The sequence below is a fragment of the Salminus brasiliensis genome, chromosome 5 (assembly GCF_030463535.1).
Source record: "Salminus brasiliensis chromosome 5, fSalBra1.hap2, whole genome shotgun sequence".
NCBI classification, from domain to species: Eukaryota; Metazoa; Chordata; class Actinopteri; order Characiformes; family Bryconidae; genus Salminus; species Salminus brasiliensis.
In genome coordinates, this window is record NC_132882.1 from 15,307,574 (window position 1) to 15,325,935 (window position 18,362).

Consider the following 18,362-nt stretch of genomic DNA (forward strand, 5'->3'; position numbering starts at 1 on the left):
TGTGAAAACCCGAGTCACTCAAATATCCCAACTGTAATGTTAAAGCTCTCCGTTCTCTTCCTGTTTTAGGCAGGAAAATTGACTCCTCATCTAGTCTTGGATCAGCTAAGGTGTAATGGAGTTCTGGAGGGAATCAGAATCTGCAGACAGGGCTTCCCCAACCGCATCCCCTTCCAGGAGTTCAGACAAAGGTGTGTGTGTGTGTGTGTGTGCATGTGTGTGTGTGTGTGCATGTCTTTTTCTGCTGAGCCATCTGACTGAGCCATCAGAACCACCTGTCATCATGCTTACTTATTCTGTTGCACACACAATCCTATTCAGTCCCATTCTCTTTACTCAGTGATGTGTTTGAGTGCAGAGAGAGAATTCCTCTTATGCTAGGTCCTCATTCTTCTTTCTCCTTCTATTCTTCTGTCTCCTAATGTCCCTTCTTGCTGCTGTCTCTAAGGTATGAGATTCTGACTCCAAATGCTATACCCCGCACCTTCATGGATGGGAAGCAGGCCTGTGAGCTCATGGTGAGTAAAAGCATTTAAATTCCCTTTTTCACATAAAGAATTGAACACTGGTTATGCACTTGCTAATGCACACTATTGTTCTAGTGTACTTGATTTAGTAGTTGTGGAGTGTGTTAGATAGTTTTCTTCTCCTCAGTTATAGTCAGTTCTATACATTTCATCTTAACATGGTGTGTGTGCATGTACTGATACTATTTATGTTAAGAGTTGTATTGAAAGAAATTGCTGTGTACCTGTGTCTCAGATCAGTGCTCTGGAGCTGGACCGAAACCTCTTCCGGGTCGGTCAGAGTAAGGTATTTTTCCGTGCTGGAGTGTTGGCACACCTGGAAGAGGAGAGAGACCTGAAGATCACTGACACCATCATTCGCTTCCAAAGTGCTGCCCGAGGATACCTTGCCAGGAGGTGAGTGTGTACTCTCTTTTTTAGTGTGTGTACTCTTGTTTTTATAATTGTGCACTTTAGAATTCTTTTTTGCCTGAATAGTGTCTTTGCGTTCTTTACAGACTGAAAATCTAAATAAAATTGCAATACAAACAACACTATTTAAATGAGAAGCAGATGCAGACCTCTGAACATAATTATGGAATAAGGCCTATTTATGCACTGCTGGCAAATTCATTAATGTGGCACTGGAGAGTTTTTAACTATTCTAAATAGTTGCTTAAAAAAAGTTGATTCATAATTTATTATTTAGAGTTGTGTAAATTATGTGTTTGTAGAGCATTTCTAAAGAAGCAGCAGCAGCTAAGTGCGCTTCGGGTGATGCAGAGAAACTGTGCTGCTTATCTGAAGCTGCGCAACTGGCAGTGGTGGAGACTCTTTACCAAGGTAACAAACTACAGCTACACCATGCCAATGTGCCTCCACTGTACGGCTTTATACTGCAACGGCGCACACGTTCTACTGCAAAGTATAGTAGGATATTTTTTCTCTTGTCAAATATGAATCAGCAAGGTTAAGTGCTTAATCCTTTACTGTATGTGCAACTCAGGAAGGCCTTTCTCCAACTGTTTTTTTTTTCTTCAGAAAACTGGATGGGATGATTGTTTTAGATTAACTTTTCTAACGTAATTATTGTGACAGGCCTAAACAGACACATTATATGTACACATGCTTATTTTTTTGCTGTATACATTTTGTAGGCCGTACAAACGGGTGTCCTGTTATGTATTGCTCCTTTGATCATTGATTTGTGCCCCTAGGTGAAGCCACTGTTGCAGGTAACCCGACAGGATGAGGAAATTCAAGCCCGGGAAGCAGAACTTCAGAAAGCCAAAGACAATCTGGGCAAAGTAGAGCATGAATATACTGAACTAGAGAGAAAACACCAACAGGTAGTCCAATCCCTCACTTTCCCTTTCTGTCTGTTTCTGTTTCTGTCCAGTTACAGTTTGTTTTCAAATTTGTTTTTTTAATTGCTGTGATTTTATGTCACACCTATAAGCTGATGGAGGAGAAGGCCGTGCTTACAGACCAGCTGCAGGCAGAGGCTGAGTTATTCGCTGAGGCAGAGGAGATGAGAGCACGATTGGCCAGCCGTAAGCAGGAGCTGGAAGATGTGCTTGGGGAGCTTGAGGGCCGATTGGAGGAAGAAGAAGAGAGAGGTGTGCAATTAACCAATGAGAAGAAGCGAATGCAGCAGCATGTACAGGTACGTAAATTTAAAAGCAGTTTCCCACTGCTTGGCTTAGTGCAGTGTATGCCACTTAGAATTTATATTTTACTCGCATCACCGTCACCAACAACACAAAAACATTGCAGTAAAATTGCAGTTTCAAAAGAATGTTTGAAGAAATAAAAACACAATCTGTCCTTCAGAGAACTATTAAACGCACTAATCGAAAGCCACAAGCTTTACTCTAGCTTATGGCAGTTATTGGCAGCTCATGATGAGAAGTAAAACTCTGATATAACAGCTGTCTTTTCAACTGCTCTGCTGTTGAAAACTGCTAGCTAGCCTTGCCTACTGCCAAACTGCCAAAGCTACCTTGTTTTGCTCGTATGGAGCTTGTGCTGTTTATGATGTGTCCTGTAAATATCTCTCTCTCCCTCTCTCTCTCTTGCAGGATTTAGAAGAGCAGTTGGAGGAGGAGGAGGGGGCACGGCAGAGGCTCCTGCTGGAGAAGGTTACCTTGGAAACCAAAGTGAAGAGTCTGGAGACGGAGACCCTGACTGCAGGAGAGCAGAGAGACAGACTGAGCAAGGTCTCACAGCTTAAGACAAAAATACTGTCACATTCATTGATAAAGATGCCTGATCAATAAGGACATATAGTGTATCTCTGATGTTATGACAGCAGCTACAGTCTAAGCTCAGCATTGACTGCATAGTCTGTGGTCTGTGTCATCTGCATTTGGCTTAATGGCACAGATTAAGATATTTTTGTTTAATCCTTGAAATCAGTTTAAAATCACAGACTAGGCTTATTCTTGATTTATTTTCTTTTATCTAATGGATTATGATCATCTTTGTCAACTATACTCTCACTTAAACATCTCTCGTTAAATTATTTTGCCCAAATGAACCCTTTTTTAATGATTGATACTGTTAAACACTTTATGCCCAGCTTAGCATGTTAGTGTGCCTCCATTCTAAGTAATATAACAGATCTCAGTACATAGAAAATGCATAGTATCTTCTGAGTCATTCAAAGTCCTAGAATGCCGGTGCCTTCATGACTCTATTTTGAGTCATTCTCAGGAAAGGAAGCCCTTTGTGAAAATGAAAAAGAGACAGTTGTTCAACTCAGTAACAACCATTTAACCCAGTCACATTAAAAGTATTATGGGATTGAATGTGACAGGGCTGGGTTAAGGTTTTGCAAAAATGGCGTAATGCTAGCAGAACCGATTGTACAAAATGTTTTTCATATCAGGTGTTTCAGTACTTTACACTATATTTACACTAGGGCTGCACAAGAATGTAACATAACTGACATTGCTATATTTTTTGTTTTCTGCAATATATACTGCAATGTTAAAAAATAATGGAATTTTCACCAGACTGAATGATGGAATGATGCACTCCATGTATCCAGGCAGCATGATGTGTTTGCATCTGATATTGCATGTCCCTGCAGTGGCGAAACTAAAATGATATATTGTGCACCCCTAATGCATAATTCTAAATTCAACATTGAGCTTGACAAGCTTAATCATAAAGTAAAATATTGTTATATATAGAGATGAGGGAAGTTAATCTTACCTCTATTCGAAGCTTGCGGTCAAAGAGACTTTGATTATGTTAGTTCCTCAAAATGATGTTGGAAAAATGAGACAGTTATTTTTACAGAGGGAAAATGACAGTTATGTGGTTGAATGAGGGACAGCAGCAAATGCATTATGTAGAAAGATCTGTTTTAGACAAAACAATATGTTTTGTGATATAAGTTAATTATAAAAGTAAACTAAGAACTGTAATATTTTATAAAAATATATTGGGACAAATAATGTCAGCATTACATGCTAAAGACATGTTAATGTGTTATACACTGTAATTAAGTGCCTATATTTCCTTCGGGATCAATAAAGTATCTATCTAGTTACATTTTAGTGATTTTTCTAATTGATAATATAAACCATCCATCTTAGGAACTTAAAGGGCATCAAATCCGAGAATCGCTCATTTTTTCTTTAAATATCAGTCATTAATCTCTTGTTAACTGAACACTGTTCCTTATCTTCTGCTTCATGATGTTGTACTTCTCTGTATAATGACTTAGTTTGTGAAAAGCACTGCATATTCAACAAATACATAAATGCTTATTCTGCCTCATTCATTATCGTCGGTCTTTCTTTTCTCAATCGCAGGAGAAGAAGCAGTTGGAGGAAAGATTAAATGAGGTGACAGACCAGCTGACTGAAGAAGAGGAGAAGGTGAAGAGTCTCAACAAGCTCAAGAACAAACAGGAAGCTGTCATTGCTGACTTAGAAGGTAACAGCCTATATTTATTCCTAAATAATATTTAAACTCTTAATTGAGCTCTGTCAGTATGTTATAGACACTAATTGTCTGTATTAATGTCTTGACACCACTTCTGTGCCCTTCTCCCAGAGCGTCTGAAGCGAGAGGAGCAGGGCCGGCTGGAGCAGGAGAAATGGAGGAGGCGCATGGAGAGCGAGGCAGCAGAGGCCCAGGAGCAGCTGACTGATCTAGGTCTGCTAGTGACGGAGCTTCGCAGCAGCCTGTCCAACAGAGAGAAAGAGATCACCACACTACAGACACGGTACACACACATGCATGAATGTGTACAGATACCATATACAAACAAATAGACACACACAGCACTCACACAGAGGCATTATTATACAATAATATATCATATAATGATAATATATTATATTATTCTAAAAATGTGCACATTATCAGTGGCAATGTTCTGTGTTGGTGTATATGTGAATTAGGTTGGAGGAGGAGGGCGCTCGGCGTTCAGAGGCTCAGCGAGCTCTGAGGGAGGCCATGTCTCAGGTGTCAGAACTGAAGGAGGAGGTAGACAACGAACGAGGAATGAGAGAGAGGGCTGAGAAGCAGAGGAGGGATCTGGGTGAAGAGTTAGAAGCCCTCAGGACTGAACTGGAGGACACACTGGACACCACGGCCGCCCAACAAGAGCTCAGGTTTGTTTGTGTGTGTGTGTGTGTGCATTTATTCATATTAAATGAAAGTATTACACTGTGATTGTAATTTAAAACTATTAAATACATTGTATTTGGGGTGGATTGAGGTGCCGTTTGTGATCCTGAATGAATCACTCTACATCAGTACCTGACCTGGTAATAGTTTTGTAACTGAATTTTAAAGCTTTATAAATACACTCTTTATGGCCAAATGTTTGTAGAGATCCCTTTTCCCATTCTGCTACTTTAAGTTGCACCCATTGCTGACACAGATTTGCAGCTACACACACACACACACATACACAACTTGTCTAGTCCCTGTAGAGAAGTATTGCCAATAGAATAGGACTCGCTGGTCAGATAAATATGAACCTATTGGGAGCATGCCTAATGTCAAGTGTGAGCTAGAGGGGTATGAAGCCCCCAGCATTGAGCTGTGGAGCAGTGGAACGATGTAGAATGATGGTGCTCTATCCAGTACTTTTGAGATGAGTTGGGGGATGAGGTGGGGTGTTAATCATTCAACATCCTGTCCTCAGGAACGCACTTGTCACAATGCAATCAAATCCTCAGAGCAATGCTCCAAAATCTAGTAAAAAGACTTCCCAGGACAGTAGAGACAACAAAAGCTCTCAAGTCCGCAAATCTTGTTTCATTAATCAACTGCTATGTGTCCTTTAAGCAGCTGCCAAACAACTGTCAGTGATAAATGCCCATAGGTTGCTAAAAAGGCAAATCATAGCCGCAAAAGGAAGGAAGATTCAGTGATGATAAACAAAAAACATTTTTGACAAACATATTTTTGACCAGGGGTACCGAAACGTTGGCATGCCACTGTATACCATTACAGAAACATGTAAAGAGACATGTGAAGAAAGCCACGTTAGTTTGAAGTTGAGTCTTCATAATACAGTACAAGTAGCCTTTATCTGGGTCTTTGCACTAAGCCCCAGTATACAGCCAGCAGAACTTTTTAGACTGGCCTTATTTATAAAAATGTCTCATGTCTCATGTCACTTTCATGTCAAAATTGCAATGCGGCCAGAGGCCAGTACAGGGGTGTCATTTCTGAACTTGTCCCCATTTTAAATGCTGAGGTTTCACAAGCAAACACAGAGTCACAGAGTAAACTGCAAGTCACAGAATCTCATTTCATTCTCAAAATGGTTATCTGCGTTATCTCTTGTATGTATGTGTGTAGGTCTCGACGTGAGGCTGAGTTGTCAGAGCTCCAGAGACTGGTTGAGGAGGACACTCGGCGTCATGAAGCCCAGCTCTCAGAACTCAGAGTCAAGCATAGTGCTGCTATTGAGTCCCTACAGGAGCAGTTGGACAATGCCAAGAGGGTGAGCTAGCTGTTCTAATTTCTGCCAGGGTGTCTAAGTGTTTTCATGCTGTTTTTTTTTTTTTTGAGACAGTAAGGCTGCTTTTTAGAGGTTGTGTGCAGGAGTGTGTTTATATTCATACGTTCCTGGCCATGTACGTGTTTCTGCTGCTGCAACTTCTCTCTGTGTACCCTCAGTCTCGTCAGTCCTTGGAAAAGGCGAAGGCCGTACTGGAAGAGGAACGTCTCAATCTGACGGCTGAGCTGAAGACCTTGCAGGGGGGGAAGATGGAGAGCGAGAGAGGCAGGAAGAGAGCAGAGGGACAGCTCCAGGAACTCACTGCTCGCCTGGCCCAGGCTGAGAGGGAGAGGGAGGAGAGGGAAGACAGGCTTCACAAACTCCAGGTACAGAAGGAGGAACAGATGAGTGGTGTTATGGGGTGACAGATTGAGAGATGGAACAAAAGACTAAAGGCGGAGGCCAAATTTCATCTTTGTCTAACAAATCGTGAATATGGTTATCTTGTCTTGTCTACTCATACATTACCACACTGGAAGAGATACAAAACCAACAACATAACATTACACAGCATGACTGTGCTTTTTTTTAGGATAGGTTGATTACAGGTTTGGATTGAATTAGCTTTTTTCTCTCTGATTTCCCTGCTAATATCTGCCCAGTTTGAAGGGATCAGATCAGTTCCATCTCTAGAAACATGCGTACCTGGGTGCAATTTGCCTAAAGCACATAAATACTGAACTTACTTTTCGAACATATGCTATGTGATCATAGCACAAATTTATTAAGGGCCTCAGCATAGGAATTGTTATTTGGGTATCCAGGTTTTCTCAGCCCATGTGATCCTATTGAGTGCTTTTACAAGCTATACACACATCCTAGATCAACATTTATATTCTTAAATAACTATATGTTGCTGAAATTGAAGGCTGCCATAATTTGATATTGACCCCCACACATTTCTGCCGCTTTCTCCCCTCTGCATCCTTCTGATAGTTGGAGATAGAGACTCTTTCCAGCTCACTTTCCTCATCTGATACCAAATCCCTTCGTTTGAGCAAAGAGGTCAGCAGCCTGGAGAGCCAGCTACATGATGCTCAGGTAATTTTGCATCAATTTCAGGTGTGTGTGCATGTTAGCCCTTTCTTTCAAGGCTGAGGCAGTGTGTGAGAGCAACAGGTCTGATTCTGAACTAGTGTGTGTGTTTTTTTTACGTGTGGTGCTTTAGGAGCTCTTGCAGGATGAGACCCGTCAGAAACTGGCGCTGGGGTCTCGTGTGCGGGCTCTGGAAGAGGAGAAAGCGGCTCTGATGGAGAGACTGGAGGAGGAGCAGGAAAAGACCAGGGAGCTTACGCGCCAGATCCAAAATTATACGCAACAGGTTTGCTATTCACTTATTCAAACACAGTTCACACATAGTTCATTTGTTGTTTCATATCTGTGATTTTGTTTATGCTAACGATATTGTGCCTAGCTTGCTGATCTAAAGAGGCAGTCTGAAGAAGTGAGTGCAGCAGTGGAGGCAGGAGAAGAGAGCAGGAGGAAACTACAGAGGGAGCTGGAGAATGCCACACAAAGGGAAAGAGCCAAAGAGGAGGAGAAAGAACGAGTAGAGCGTCAGAAGGAGCGTCTGAGAGAAGAGATTGAAGACATGACCATCGCCTTGCAGAGGGAGAGACAGAACTGTACCGCACTGGAAAAGAGACAGAAGAAATTTGATCAGGTGAGAGAGGGAGAACTGACATAAATGCACAGATGGACAATCCAAGTTTAAAACCTAAGACCTGTTATTAATTAGGGGTGTAACAATACCCTCACCCCACAATTACTTTCAATACACAATATTGCTTACACTTTCAGTAAGACTGAAATGATACTATATCTGTGTTTCTGCATAACCGTCATAACCTGCTTTGCTGCGTCTTTTGTTTATTTGGTCTGTCATCCATGCAGTCTTTGGCAGAGGAGAAGGCAGTGAGTGCCCGACTGGCTGAAGAGCGAGACCGAGCAGAGGCGGAGAGCCGGGAGAAAGAGACTCGCTTCTTAGCTCTGTCTCGAGAGTTACAGGAAGCATCCGAGCAGCGTGACGAGCTAGAGAGAACCAATAAACAGCTTCGCCTTGACATGGAGCAGCTAGTCAACGCCCAGGACGACGTTGGCAAGAACGTATGACTTGTCTTTTAGTACCTACTAACACAAAAAAATCTAACTTCTCCATACTTCAACCAGTCGCCTTCACAAGTGCAAGACTTACACATTAGTCACTCAGTAGCTTCATGTTATTTCTTCTTTCTTCTCTGTCTCTGTTCTTTATTAAGTAATAATTATGTAAAGCTGCTTTGTGACGACAACAGTTGTAAAAAGCGCTATACAAATAAATTTGACTTGACTTGACTTGACTAGTTACCAAATGGTTTATAGTGAACCATTAATATGCCTACAGTTTCACAGTTCAGTGTTTTAATTTTTAAATAACCTTCAGCTAACAGTTCAGTCCAAATGGTAATGTTCATTAGTTGTTGACAGAATAGTTTCTTTGAATCACTAACACTAACTATCTAGACAACTTCTATTAACTGCTATTAACTGCTTAACAAATAAACATAAAAGTCTTTTCGGCCTGTGTCTCTCAGGTGCATGAATTGGAGCGCTCTCGGCGGGCTCTGGAAGTGGAAGCGCAGTCTCTTCGGGAGCAGACACAGGAGCTGGAGGAGGAGCTGTCTGAGGCTGAGAACTCCCGGCTGAGACTGGAGGTCACACTGCAGGCCCTTCGTGCCCAGTTTGAACGTGAGATCAGTGCCAAGGAAGAGAAAGGAGAGGAAAAGAGAAGGGCCCTCAACAAACAGGTAGCCTGGATTAAAATGTGCTGAAGCTTGTCACTAATTACTGAGGTGAAGAAGGCTGCATGTGCAAAGTGCTTTTACTTGGGGCTCAGTGTTTAGAACAGGCAGTCATTACACATGAATGTGCTGGCAGTAGTAGGCTTTCAATAATATTCTAGGGCAAAATAAATCACAACGTACATCTTTCAAAAATAAACAAATCTTTGTAGGTCCGTGAGCTAGAAGCTCTCTTGGAAGAGGAGAAGACTCAGAGAGCTCAAGCACTATCTGTCAAGAAGCAAATGGAGGCGGAGCTCCAGGAGGCAGAATCTCAGGTGGAGGCAGCCACTCGTGGTAGAGAGGAGGCACTCCGGCAGCTGAAGCGACTCCAGGTAATAAATAATTCAGCACACTGAGAGCATATCATCTTTGTAGGTTAGCATGGGACCTAAACAAATGTAAAGCCTTTTTAAAGGGGTGGCAGTCATGTTAACAAATTAAGCCAGGTTTAAATCACTACTTGTATTTAACTTTGGAGGAAACTGGACCCAGAAAACATTGAAACATTACATAACAATCTAAATTGGCCAAGTGGGCAAAATAGTCACAGTTTAGTATTTGGGTTGGTGTAAAACATGTATTCCCAAACATCAGTGTAGACCTATAAGCATTGTATTTATTATCATTGTGTTATATTGCCTATGTACACATCAGGCTCAGATGAAGGAGGTGTTGCGGGAGTTGGACGAGACCAAGATGGCTCGAGATGAAGTCATCGTCCAATCAAAGGACAGCGAAAAGCGCCTGCAGACCCTAGAGGCGGAGCTACTGCAGCTAACAGAGGTTTGTGACACGTCCTATGTGATTATGTTATAAATGTTTAAACAAACCATCTAATTTGGATTCAGTGTGTGTCATAAATCATGAACATGTGCTGTATTTCCTCTCTTTCTGTGTCTCAGGAGCTGGCGGTGTCAGACAGGTCGAGGAGACAGGCTCAGCAGGAGCGAGACGAAATGGCTGAAGAGATTCTCAACACCAGCAGCGGGAAGTAAGAATCTAAGAATCTGCCTGTGTGTGTTGTGTTTGAGTAGGTGTGTGTGTGTTGCTGTGTGTAACACCTCACTTTCTCTCACAGGTCAGCTCTATGTGATGAAAAAAGGCGTCTGGAGGCCAGGATTAGTCAGCTGGAGGAGGAACTGGAAGAGGAGCAGAGCAATGCTGAGCTGCTGGCTGAGAGACAGAGGAAGACCACGCTGCAGGTACACACATGCATCTTTAAACGGTGTCTCAGAAACATTTCCTCAGAGGATGAGAACAAAATCAACTGGGGCTGTTGAGTAGCGCAGGTTCTTAGAGTCGTATTCATGAAAGCACACTTTAGTGATGCTCTGATCCAAACACCTGTTATTAATTTTAGTACTTATTATTTAGATACCCCTGTACATTTTTCAGTAACAGCGCTAAAACTAATTTGCAGGTTGTATTGTTATAGAGATATGAAACATATATCTTATGAACAAATATCTTTCACTTTTACTTTAAACCTCTTTTCCTGTGTATCAGGTGGAGACTCTGACAGTGCAGCTGGCCGGAGAGAGGACCTTGACCCAGAAGAGTGAGGGGGCACGAGAGAGCCTTGAGAGGCAGAACAAGGAGCTGAAGACCAGGCTGACTGAGTTAGAAGGAGCTGTGAGAGGAAAACACCGCATGAGTGTTGCTGCTCTGGAGTCCAAAATTGAAGCCATGGAGGAGCAACTGGAGCAAGAGCGACAGTGAGTTTGGGGTGACATGAATAGGAATTTCACATTAACCTAGTATGATAAAGCCATTAGCCATGATATTGAAAAGCCATCACACTGAGAAGTTAGTCAAAAAATTTTATATATTGGAAATAAAAATTTGGAAGGAGCATTTCCGATGGCTACTGCCCATTTCAACTAGTTCTTAACACTTTTTTCTTTTACAATACAGCCTAATATGGCTATAATTTATCATTTATAAATGTATTAATTTGTTAGTATGAAAAGTCCCAAGATAGTTGAACAATTTAATTGCATTGCTTAGTGAGTAACACTGCTGCCCTTAACATAGTAGACTGGAGTTTGATTCCTCATAAGTAAATGTACCACACTATACCAATAGTCTTTGGGTAAGACTCTTAAGGCCACAGTTGTCTGCCTCTATAACATGATCAGATTGTAAGTCGCTTTTCCAAATACCATGTTTTACAAATGTTTTGTACCACCTCAGTATAGACTTTAAGCCATGATTTTCCTATGTCTTGATATACGTCATTAACTATGCCATAAGGAATCTTACAGAAATCTTTATTTGTCTCTAAGGGAGCGTGCAATGGCCAACAAGCTGGTGCGGAAAACAGAGAAGAAACTGAAAGAAGTGGTGATGCAGGTAGAGGATGAGAGGAGACACGCAGACCAGTACAGAGAGCAGGTATGCCTCTTCTGTACACTACTTCATTGAGAGTCAAAAACGCATGTACTGTACAGTAATTTCTTTTTTTAAATCATACCATGTTGTATAGAACTTTTGCATTGTATTTGGCTTTAGCTGGACAAGTCGATGGGCCGTCTGCGGCAGCTGAAGAGGCAGCTGGAGGAGGTGGAGGAGGAGAACTCGCGCACAAACGCCCAGCGCAGGAAACTACAGCGTGAGCTGGAGGAAATGGGTGATAGCATGCAGAGTATGAACCGTGAGCTAAGCGCTCTGCGCTCCCAACTCAGGTAAGAGGTGTAAGTGTGTGTGTGTGTGTGCATGTCTATGTTGTCAAGAAATCAGCGACAGCATGGAAGCAGATATGCTGCTGCTGTTGACTGACAGTGCTGTAGAATAATCTGATGCTAATTATTTAGCTTTGGTTTGTTTTTGCTTTGTTTTGTTATTTTATTCATGTTGCTCCACTGTGTTTTTGTTTGTGTATGCATGCTTCATTTATCCATCCATATCTAACGTATTTGCATGTGTGTGTCCATGTGTGCGTATGTGTTTAATTGTCTCCTACACCCACTCAGCGGCACAGAGCGACCCAGATCCGACAAGTAGGTTTTTACGTTGTGCATGTGCCTGTGTTATGTGTGTATGATCAGAGTTTGTGTCTGTTCTCATTAACATTATTTTCACAGAAATCTAGGGGTGTAACAGTTCACAACATTCACGTTCACAACATTCAGAATTTGATTCAATACAGCTTGTGGTACATCTTGTGCTTGGGCACAGTATTATAAGCCTATTTACAGCCCTGATATTTTGCCTCATATTGAAACACACTGATTTCCCTTCTATGGAAAATGTTTAACAATGTAACAAACCTCTCCGCATGATGTGCCCTTTGCAAGCTTTTAGGCCTTTCCTCCACCTACATCCCCAGGTTTAGCTCTCGGTAAAAATAAGCTGTACATTCCCCTCTGATGTGTGTTTAGGTTCAATTGAGGGAGTTTGTTTTCCAGACAGGGGAGAGAAGAGATGGTAAAAGCTGTTTGCCTAGCAGTAGTTTTCAGCCTTTTCTTTGTTCAGGGGAAGCATAAATATATTGACTCAAGACAGGAATTTTACATCCCTGTTTTGGTTATGCTGGATTGTGTTTTGGAGGTCATTGTATTTGGGTTCATTGTACCTATCTGTAACTGTGCCATATCTATATCTATCTATTATTCATCTATGCCAATAAAAAATACAGTTTGACACTGTAGGCTAATATTAATGGTCTTACCATTCTCAGTTTTTAGAGTTTGTGCTCAATTCTAACGCTCTATTCACAAGCTCCAAGCTAACACAGTAGCCACAAGCTTAAATGCTAGCCACAATACATACAATGCAACATAATGCGCTGCAAAGCAATCTGATACAATAGCGTTGCTGCATTGTTACACCCCTAAAATTACCTATTCTCACCTGTTCTTAGCCTTTTTGCTTCTACCTGTTTTTCTCTTCTCTACATTATATGTTATGTACAGTACATATTATCAAAGCATGTTCTCATCTCTCATACACATGTTCTCCGCTTCTCTCACTCTGTCAGGCGTGCTCCACTCCCTCTCTCAGTACGTGGAGGACGGAGGGCTTTAGTGGATGACCTCTCTCAGGAGAATTCTGACTCTGAAGAACCTCCCGCCTCCCCTACGCCCTCCAGTGGCCTCCCTGGTACCCCTGTGCCCCCCGACAGTGCACTAGGGCCACCTCCCCCTTACAGCCTTGGGGATACAGAGTAACCAAAGGGGAGAACGATGGGCAAAAAGGTGGATGGTGGGCAGAGAGATGGACAGTCCAATCAGTTAACTAACACAGCACTGCAGTCAGAGAATCCACAGTGCACTGAGTATACCTCTGCAGCCAGGACTGAACCAACGAAATGAAAATGTACATGAGCTGGAGATAATGCTGGTATACAATTAGCACTATTAAAATCAGTCTTATACTGAGATATTGAATAAGGACTACAATTAATTTTCTGAAGTGGTAAAGAAAGTGTTTTCCTGCAGTATTCTGAGGGAAATACCATTAATGTATATTAGAACAGCCACTTATCAGTGCAATGTACATCAGGCTTATTGTGGCAAAGTTAAGACGGCTGCATCAACCCTAAGCGCTCTTTCAATCAAGCATAAGCCATGTGTTTAAAGGCAGTCTGCATGTTTATGATGGCAATCAGGTAGAACATCATGGAGAGACATTCTTCAGTGTGTTAGCCGTGCTTGCATGAATGGTTCAGCTGCTGATCAGTATTAATCTCAGAAGGCTTTCTCTCTCTCACTTTAGGTGAAATTGATTTCAGGAATTGGAAATTGAACGTTTCAAAGTATTTAACTTTTTTCAGACGATTTGCCTTTGAATATTTAGGGGTAGCCACTTCCAATAAAAAAGCTGCTGTAAAACCATTTTTTATCAAACAATTTATCAAACATGATTTGGTATCACTGATTTTACACGTTTATGAACTTATGAAGTGAGAGAGAAAAAAGGATCTACTGTGATAAATCTGCCAATATGAGCCAGCTTTTACATTTTTGGCATTAACAGAAGAACAGTAAAGTGATAGGGCAGAATTTCCAAGCCAACAGAAAAGAAAAAAAAGAAAAAAATAAGCAAACAAAAGAAAAAAAAAACAAGTAGGACAAAATACAAAAATCATACACTAGAAAATAAATAAGATGAAACCGAATTTCACATTTAATGTACATAACAGTAATAATTCATTGGTATTTCACATGGGCTCAAATTGCATTAGAAACATTAGTGATATCAATTGTGGGGTGGGTCCCCCAACACATTGTGCAAGGTCATTATAAGATCAGTCTTAAGAAGTGTTTCCCAAACAGCTAATATCAAATAACTATACAATTATCATCATAGATAAGATGCAGCATTTTTTGGGAAGATGGGCCTTGTTCAATTTCCTATTACATCCAGGGTACCTTAGTTACTGGCCTTGCCCTTTCAGGTCAATGGACAGTTATTAATTCTGAAGTGAGTTCATTTGTTATGTAGACTGTGAGTAGTTAGACCGTTAGGATTTCTAAATTTCTTCTTACATCTTCTCATATCACTACCAGTTTCAGACAGCTTAACCGTAATGCTTATCAAGCTAAAATGTTGTCATTATTCATGTTATTTATTTGTCATTTGAATGAGTTTCTTGTCGATACGTGGTTGTTGCCTATACTTTGCATTTTGACAAAAAGACAGTGAAACTAGAGTGATAGAACTAAAGTGAAAAAGTCATAAGAGGAGAAATATTAAACTAAAAATGTCCAAGACTACGAACAACTTTGAGAAGAAGCAGACTGGTACGCTGTGGGTCAATTTTTAGTCTTGTTGCTAAGCTAAACAAATTAGCAAATGAATATATTGTATCACTAAGCGATCTCATTGTGTCAAGCACATCATTGTCAAAGGTATCTTTGTATTTATCAAAATGACATGTAAGATGTTTCTTTTTTTTAACAGGTTGTGTAAAATACTTACGGAACAAAGCTTTTATGTTTTACCAAATCTGTGGCGAATGGATGAAGAAAGGGATATCAAATAAGGCAGTTCCACAGCAGTTACAGTTGTCCAGGTCTGTAGATTAGGCTTGTAGTGATGCTGTCTCCACAACAGGTTGACATGCTGGCTTCCAAGTGAACACCCAGAACTTTCCAGAGTTTCCTTTTATCCTAGCTGTTTTTCTGCACAAGTGATGAGCTAGTGAGTGTTAGACCACAGTAGAATTGAACCTGTTGAATGGTAAAAATGAGGGTAGTTTTTTTGTTTTGTTTTGTTTTCTCTGCTTGACGTTCTGTTAGGCAAGACGTTCCTTGGCTAACAAAGCCTTAAGAGCTGTATTTACTGGCTGTTTCTATGAGGTTTAATGTAAGATGTGCAATAAGCCACACAGAAAAGTCTGGTAACCTTTTAAACTCTAACGAATGTGTTCCTTTTTGAGGTTTGATGAATTCGGTCCCTGTGTTTTTGAGCTAACCTTACAGCCTTTTCCCTTTAGTGTGATCTCTCTTCTATTCACCTCAAATAAAAAAAGCTGCTCTTTTCTTGTACTTTACCTATGTTACTAGTTCCATTTTAGATATTTCCTATCACTTCCTTTCTTTGAAACATGTTCAAGCTAATAAGACAAAAAGGACACTGGTACTGTTTTACTGACTATACTTGTGAAAGGTGCTGAAATTTACCCTTTTTATTCAGGCACTGATCAATAACAGCAAAGTGACGGTTTTAGAATTAGGACCAAACAGCCCACTACAGTCTCGCACCTTTCGTTCATTAGACATTTGATGTACTTGCTTTGTGTCATTTGCTAATGCTACTTTGCTACTTCTTTGTGCAATAACAAAGTTCCTTAGATCCACTGGTGCTCTGAAAGTTGGTGAACTAGGCCTGGCCCTGGTTACCAGCAATGTTTATTGTTTGATACCTAAACTGACAATTATGTTCAGATGATGCTGTTCAGGACAAATTCTCGTCAATATAATGGGAGAATATTTTAACTGATAAAAGGACCCTCGTGACAACAGGTTAATTTATATTAGCATTCTCTTGATTGTTTTGTACAAACTTTTTTTTTTTTAAGAAATACTTTATCCTGATGTAATGTTGTGATTAAAAGTCAAACAGACTTTTCATTTTTGCCCATTCCAATTAGAAGGTGATTTGCACAAATGGATTGGATAGACAGAGGGCTATCCAAGTAACATTCTCGTGTATTTCATGTTGGAAATTTGAATATACTTAAAAACGGAATCCAAACAAACAGAATTAAATAATATTTAAATTTAATATTTGTTTTATATCAATGCCATTTTATAACTAGACCCCAGTTGGAAGAGAAAGGTGGTTTAGGTTAGGTTGCTCTTTGACTGTAATGTGATGAATGTGTGAGGAGATTATGGCAGTGAATGCAGAATGCCGCTTGTATTAATTAATGGCAAGACAGGTGGTGTCTAGAACATGTTTTTTCTTTCTTTTGTCCTTTTTTGCCTTTTTAAATACTTTGTTTATTTGCTTTTCTGTTTGTTTATTTGGCTATATGGATAAAGTCTGACTGGAGTGATTTTAATATACTGTATGTCATTGGTATATGCGTGGTTAATTCTACCTTTTGAACATGTATGCATCAAGATATTCAGTGCATTTAAGTACTTTGGACAATTATAAATAAAATAGGTCTGCCATGAAAAACCTGCCATCCAGTATAAAATTAGCATTACAGATGGCAATTCCTCCACCTTATCAAATTCAATTTAGGCCAAAAGAACATTATTATTATATATATATATATATATATATATATATATATATATATAATACAAATATTACATACAGCCATGTCTGTAAGTATTCAGAGAGTGACACCATTTTTGGAATTCCTCTTTACAACACAGCCCTGTCCAGCCATTTATGCTCCTTCCATTTTCACAGGATCAAAATTACTTGGACAATTACCTGATAAGAAGTTCCATGCCAGGTTGTTGCCTGTTCCCTCATTATGTCATCACAAACTGAGGATACAGAAGGTCTGGTTGATTTAAATTGTTGAATTTGAATTTGGTAGTCGTTATCTGGAACACCTATTATACGGGTCAACATGACAAAAAAAGAAATCAGAGCTATCAGAGAGAGCAGGAACTTCTTTCATTATAAAAAAGAATCGAGCTCCACAACACCAACAAGTAGATGATCACGTAATTTTTTGCTTGGTGAAGAAAAAACCCTCCCAAATATAGTCAATAACACTTTTAAGGAAAACCCATATCAAGTCTCCTCAAGATGCAACACTCAAGCCCCAGCTGGAGTAACTGACTCTACTGTGCAGGGAAGGCTTTCTACTAGATTTTGGAGGAATAATGCCACGTAATTAATAACATCTGATTCAGTGCTTAAAATGGTTTATTCATAACTTCAATTTAAATAATTGAAAGTTTTCAAATGATACAAAGACAATACCATTTCACAGAAATTACCACATATCTACTTAAGATTCACACACATTAACATTCACCATTAGTGATTCATAGCTTATTCATAAGTCCATTGCACACAAAATATATACACAAAGGCCAGCTGCCATGTTCAAATGGCACCTATAAATATACATATAAAGAGTGATACATATACATATAAAAACTGACATAATAAGATTTGTTACTGGCAGTATGTGTTAAGACAATTAAGGTTAAGGTTTGTACTGAAAGGGAGTTTACCAATGTGTAACTTTTTGTCAACTTCCTTCCTGGACTACATTGTGTACCTAAAACAACATTTTGTTGTTGTTTTAACTAAAGACAACTCAAATTGATGATCCACTGATTTTAGGAGGGAGAACTGTGTCTCTGTCATTGTCGCTCCAGGCTGGAACTACTATCCAATTTTGGTGGAACTGCACGAGACCGCTTGCAAAAACTGCGGAGTTCTGTGTACCCCAAGTCATATTCGTGTAAAATTATGTAATATTACTCTATTGTGTTCTTGGCGTTCATAGTTCTGTATCCTTCAGCTTGTCAACAAAAGCATGTGTACAGCTGTCTATAAGTGGGAGCTCAAAGAACT

At 40.2% G+C, this 18,362-nt stretch overlaps 1 protein-coding gene across 3 annotated transcripts in view; it reads left to right on the forward strand.

The window, feature by feature from the left end:
* Positions 1-15,853, forward strand: part of myh14 (myosin, heavy chain 14, non-muscle) — a 35,151-nt gene extending 19,298 nt beyond the window's left edge. For 2 of the 3 annotated variants that reach the window (XM_072679558.1, XM_072679560.1), the window contains 26 exons: positions 70-191; positions 449-518; positions 763-923; positions 1,241-1,349; positions 1,724-1,855; positions 1,966-2,172; positions 2,588-2,725; positions 4,331-4,454; positions 4,575-4,746; positions 4,925-5,137; positions 6,339-6,483; positions 6,660-6,866; positions 7,477-7,581; positions 7,709-7,861; positions 7,955-8,203; positions 8,434-8,646; positions 9,114-9,326; positions 9,533-9,694; positions 10,017-10,145; positions 10,265-10,353; positions 10,441-10,564; positions 10,869-11,077; positions 11,648-11,756; positions 11,874-12,046; positions 12,335-12,361; positions 13,342-15,853. In XM_072679558.1, coding sequence (XP_072535659.1) covers positions 70-191; positions 449-518; positions 763-923; positions 1,241-1,349; positions 1,724-1,855; positions 1,966-2,172; positions 2,588-2,725; positions 4,331-4,454; positions 4,575-4,746; positions 4,925-5,137; positions 6,339-6,483; positions 6,660-6,866; positions 7,477-7,581; positions 7,709-7,861; positions 7,955-8,203; positions 8,434-8,646; positions 9,114-9,326; positions 9,533-9,694; positions 10,017-10,145; positions 10,265-10,353; positions 10,441-10,564; positions 10,869-11,077; positions 11,648-11,756; positions 11,874-12,046; positions 12,335-12,361; positions 13,342-13,531 — 3,945 coding nt within the window. In that variant the 3' untranslated portion in view covers positions 13,532-15,853. The remainder of the gene's footprint in view (positions 1-69; positions 192-448; positions 519-762; positions 924-1,240; positions 1,350-1,723; positions 1,856-1,965; positions 2,173-2,587; positions 2,726-4,330; positions 4,455-4,574; positions 4,747-4,924; positions 5,138-6,338; positions 6,484-6,659; positions 6,867-7,476; positions 7,582-7,708; positions 7,862-7,954; positions 8,204-8,433; positions 8,647-9,113; positions 9,327-9,532; positions 9,695-10,016; positions 10,146-10,264; positions 10,354-10,440; positions 10,565-10,868; positions 11,078-11,647; positions 11,757-11,873; positions 12,047-12,334; positions 12,362-13,341) is intronic. The other variant, XM_072679559.1, reaches the window with a different exon arrangement.
* Positions 15,854-18,362: the final 2,509 nt, after the last annotated feature.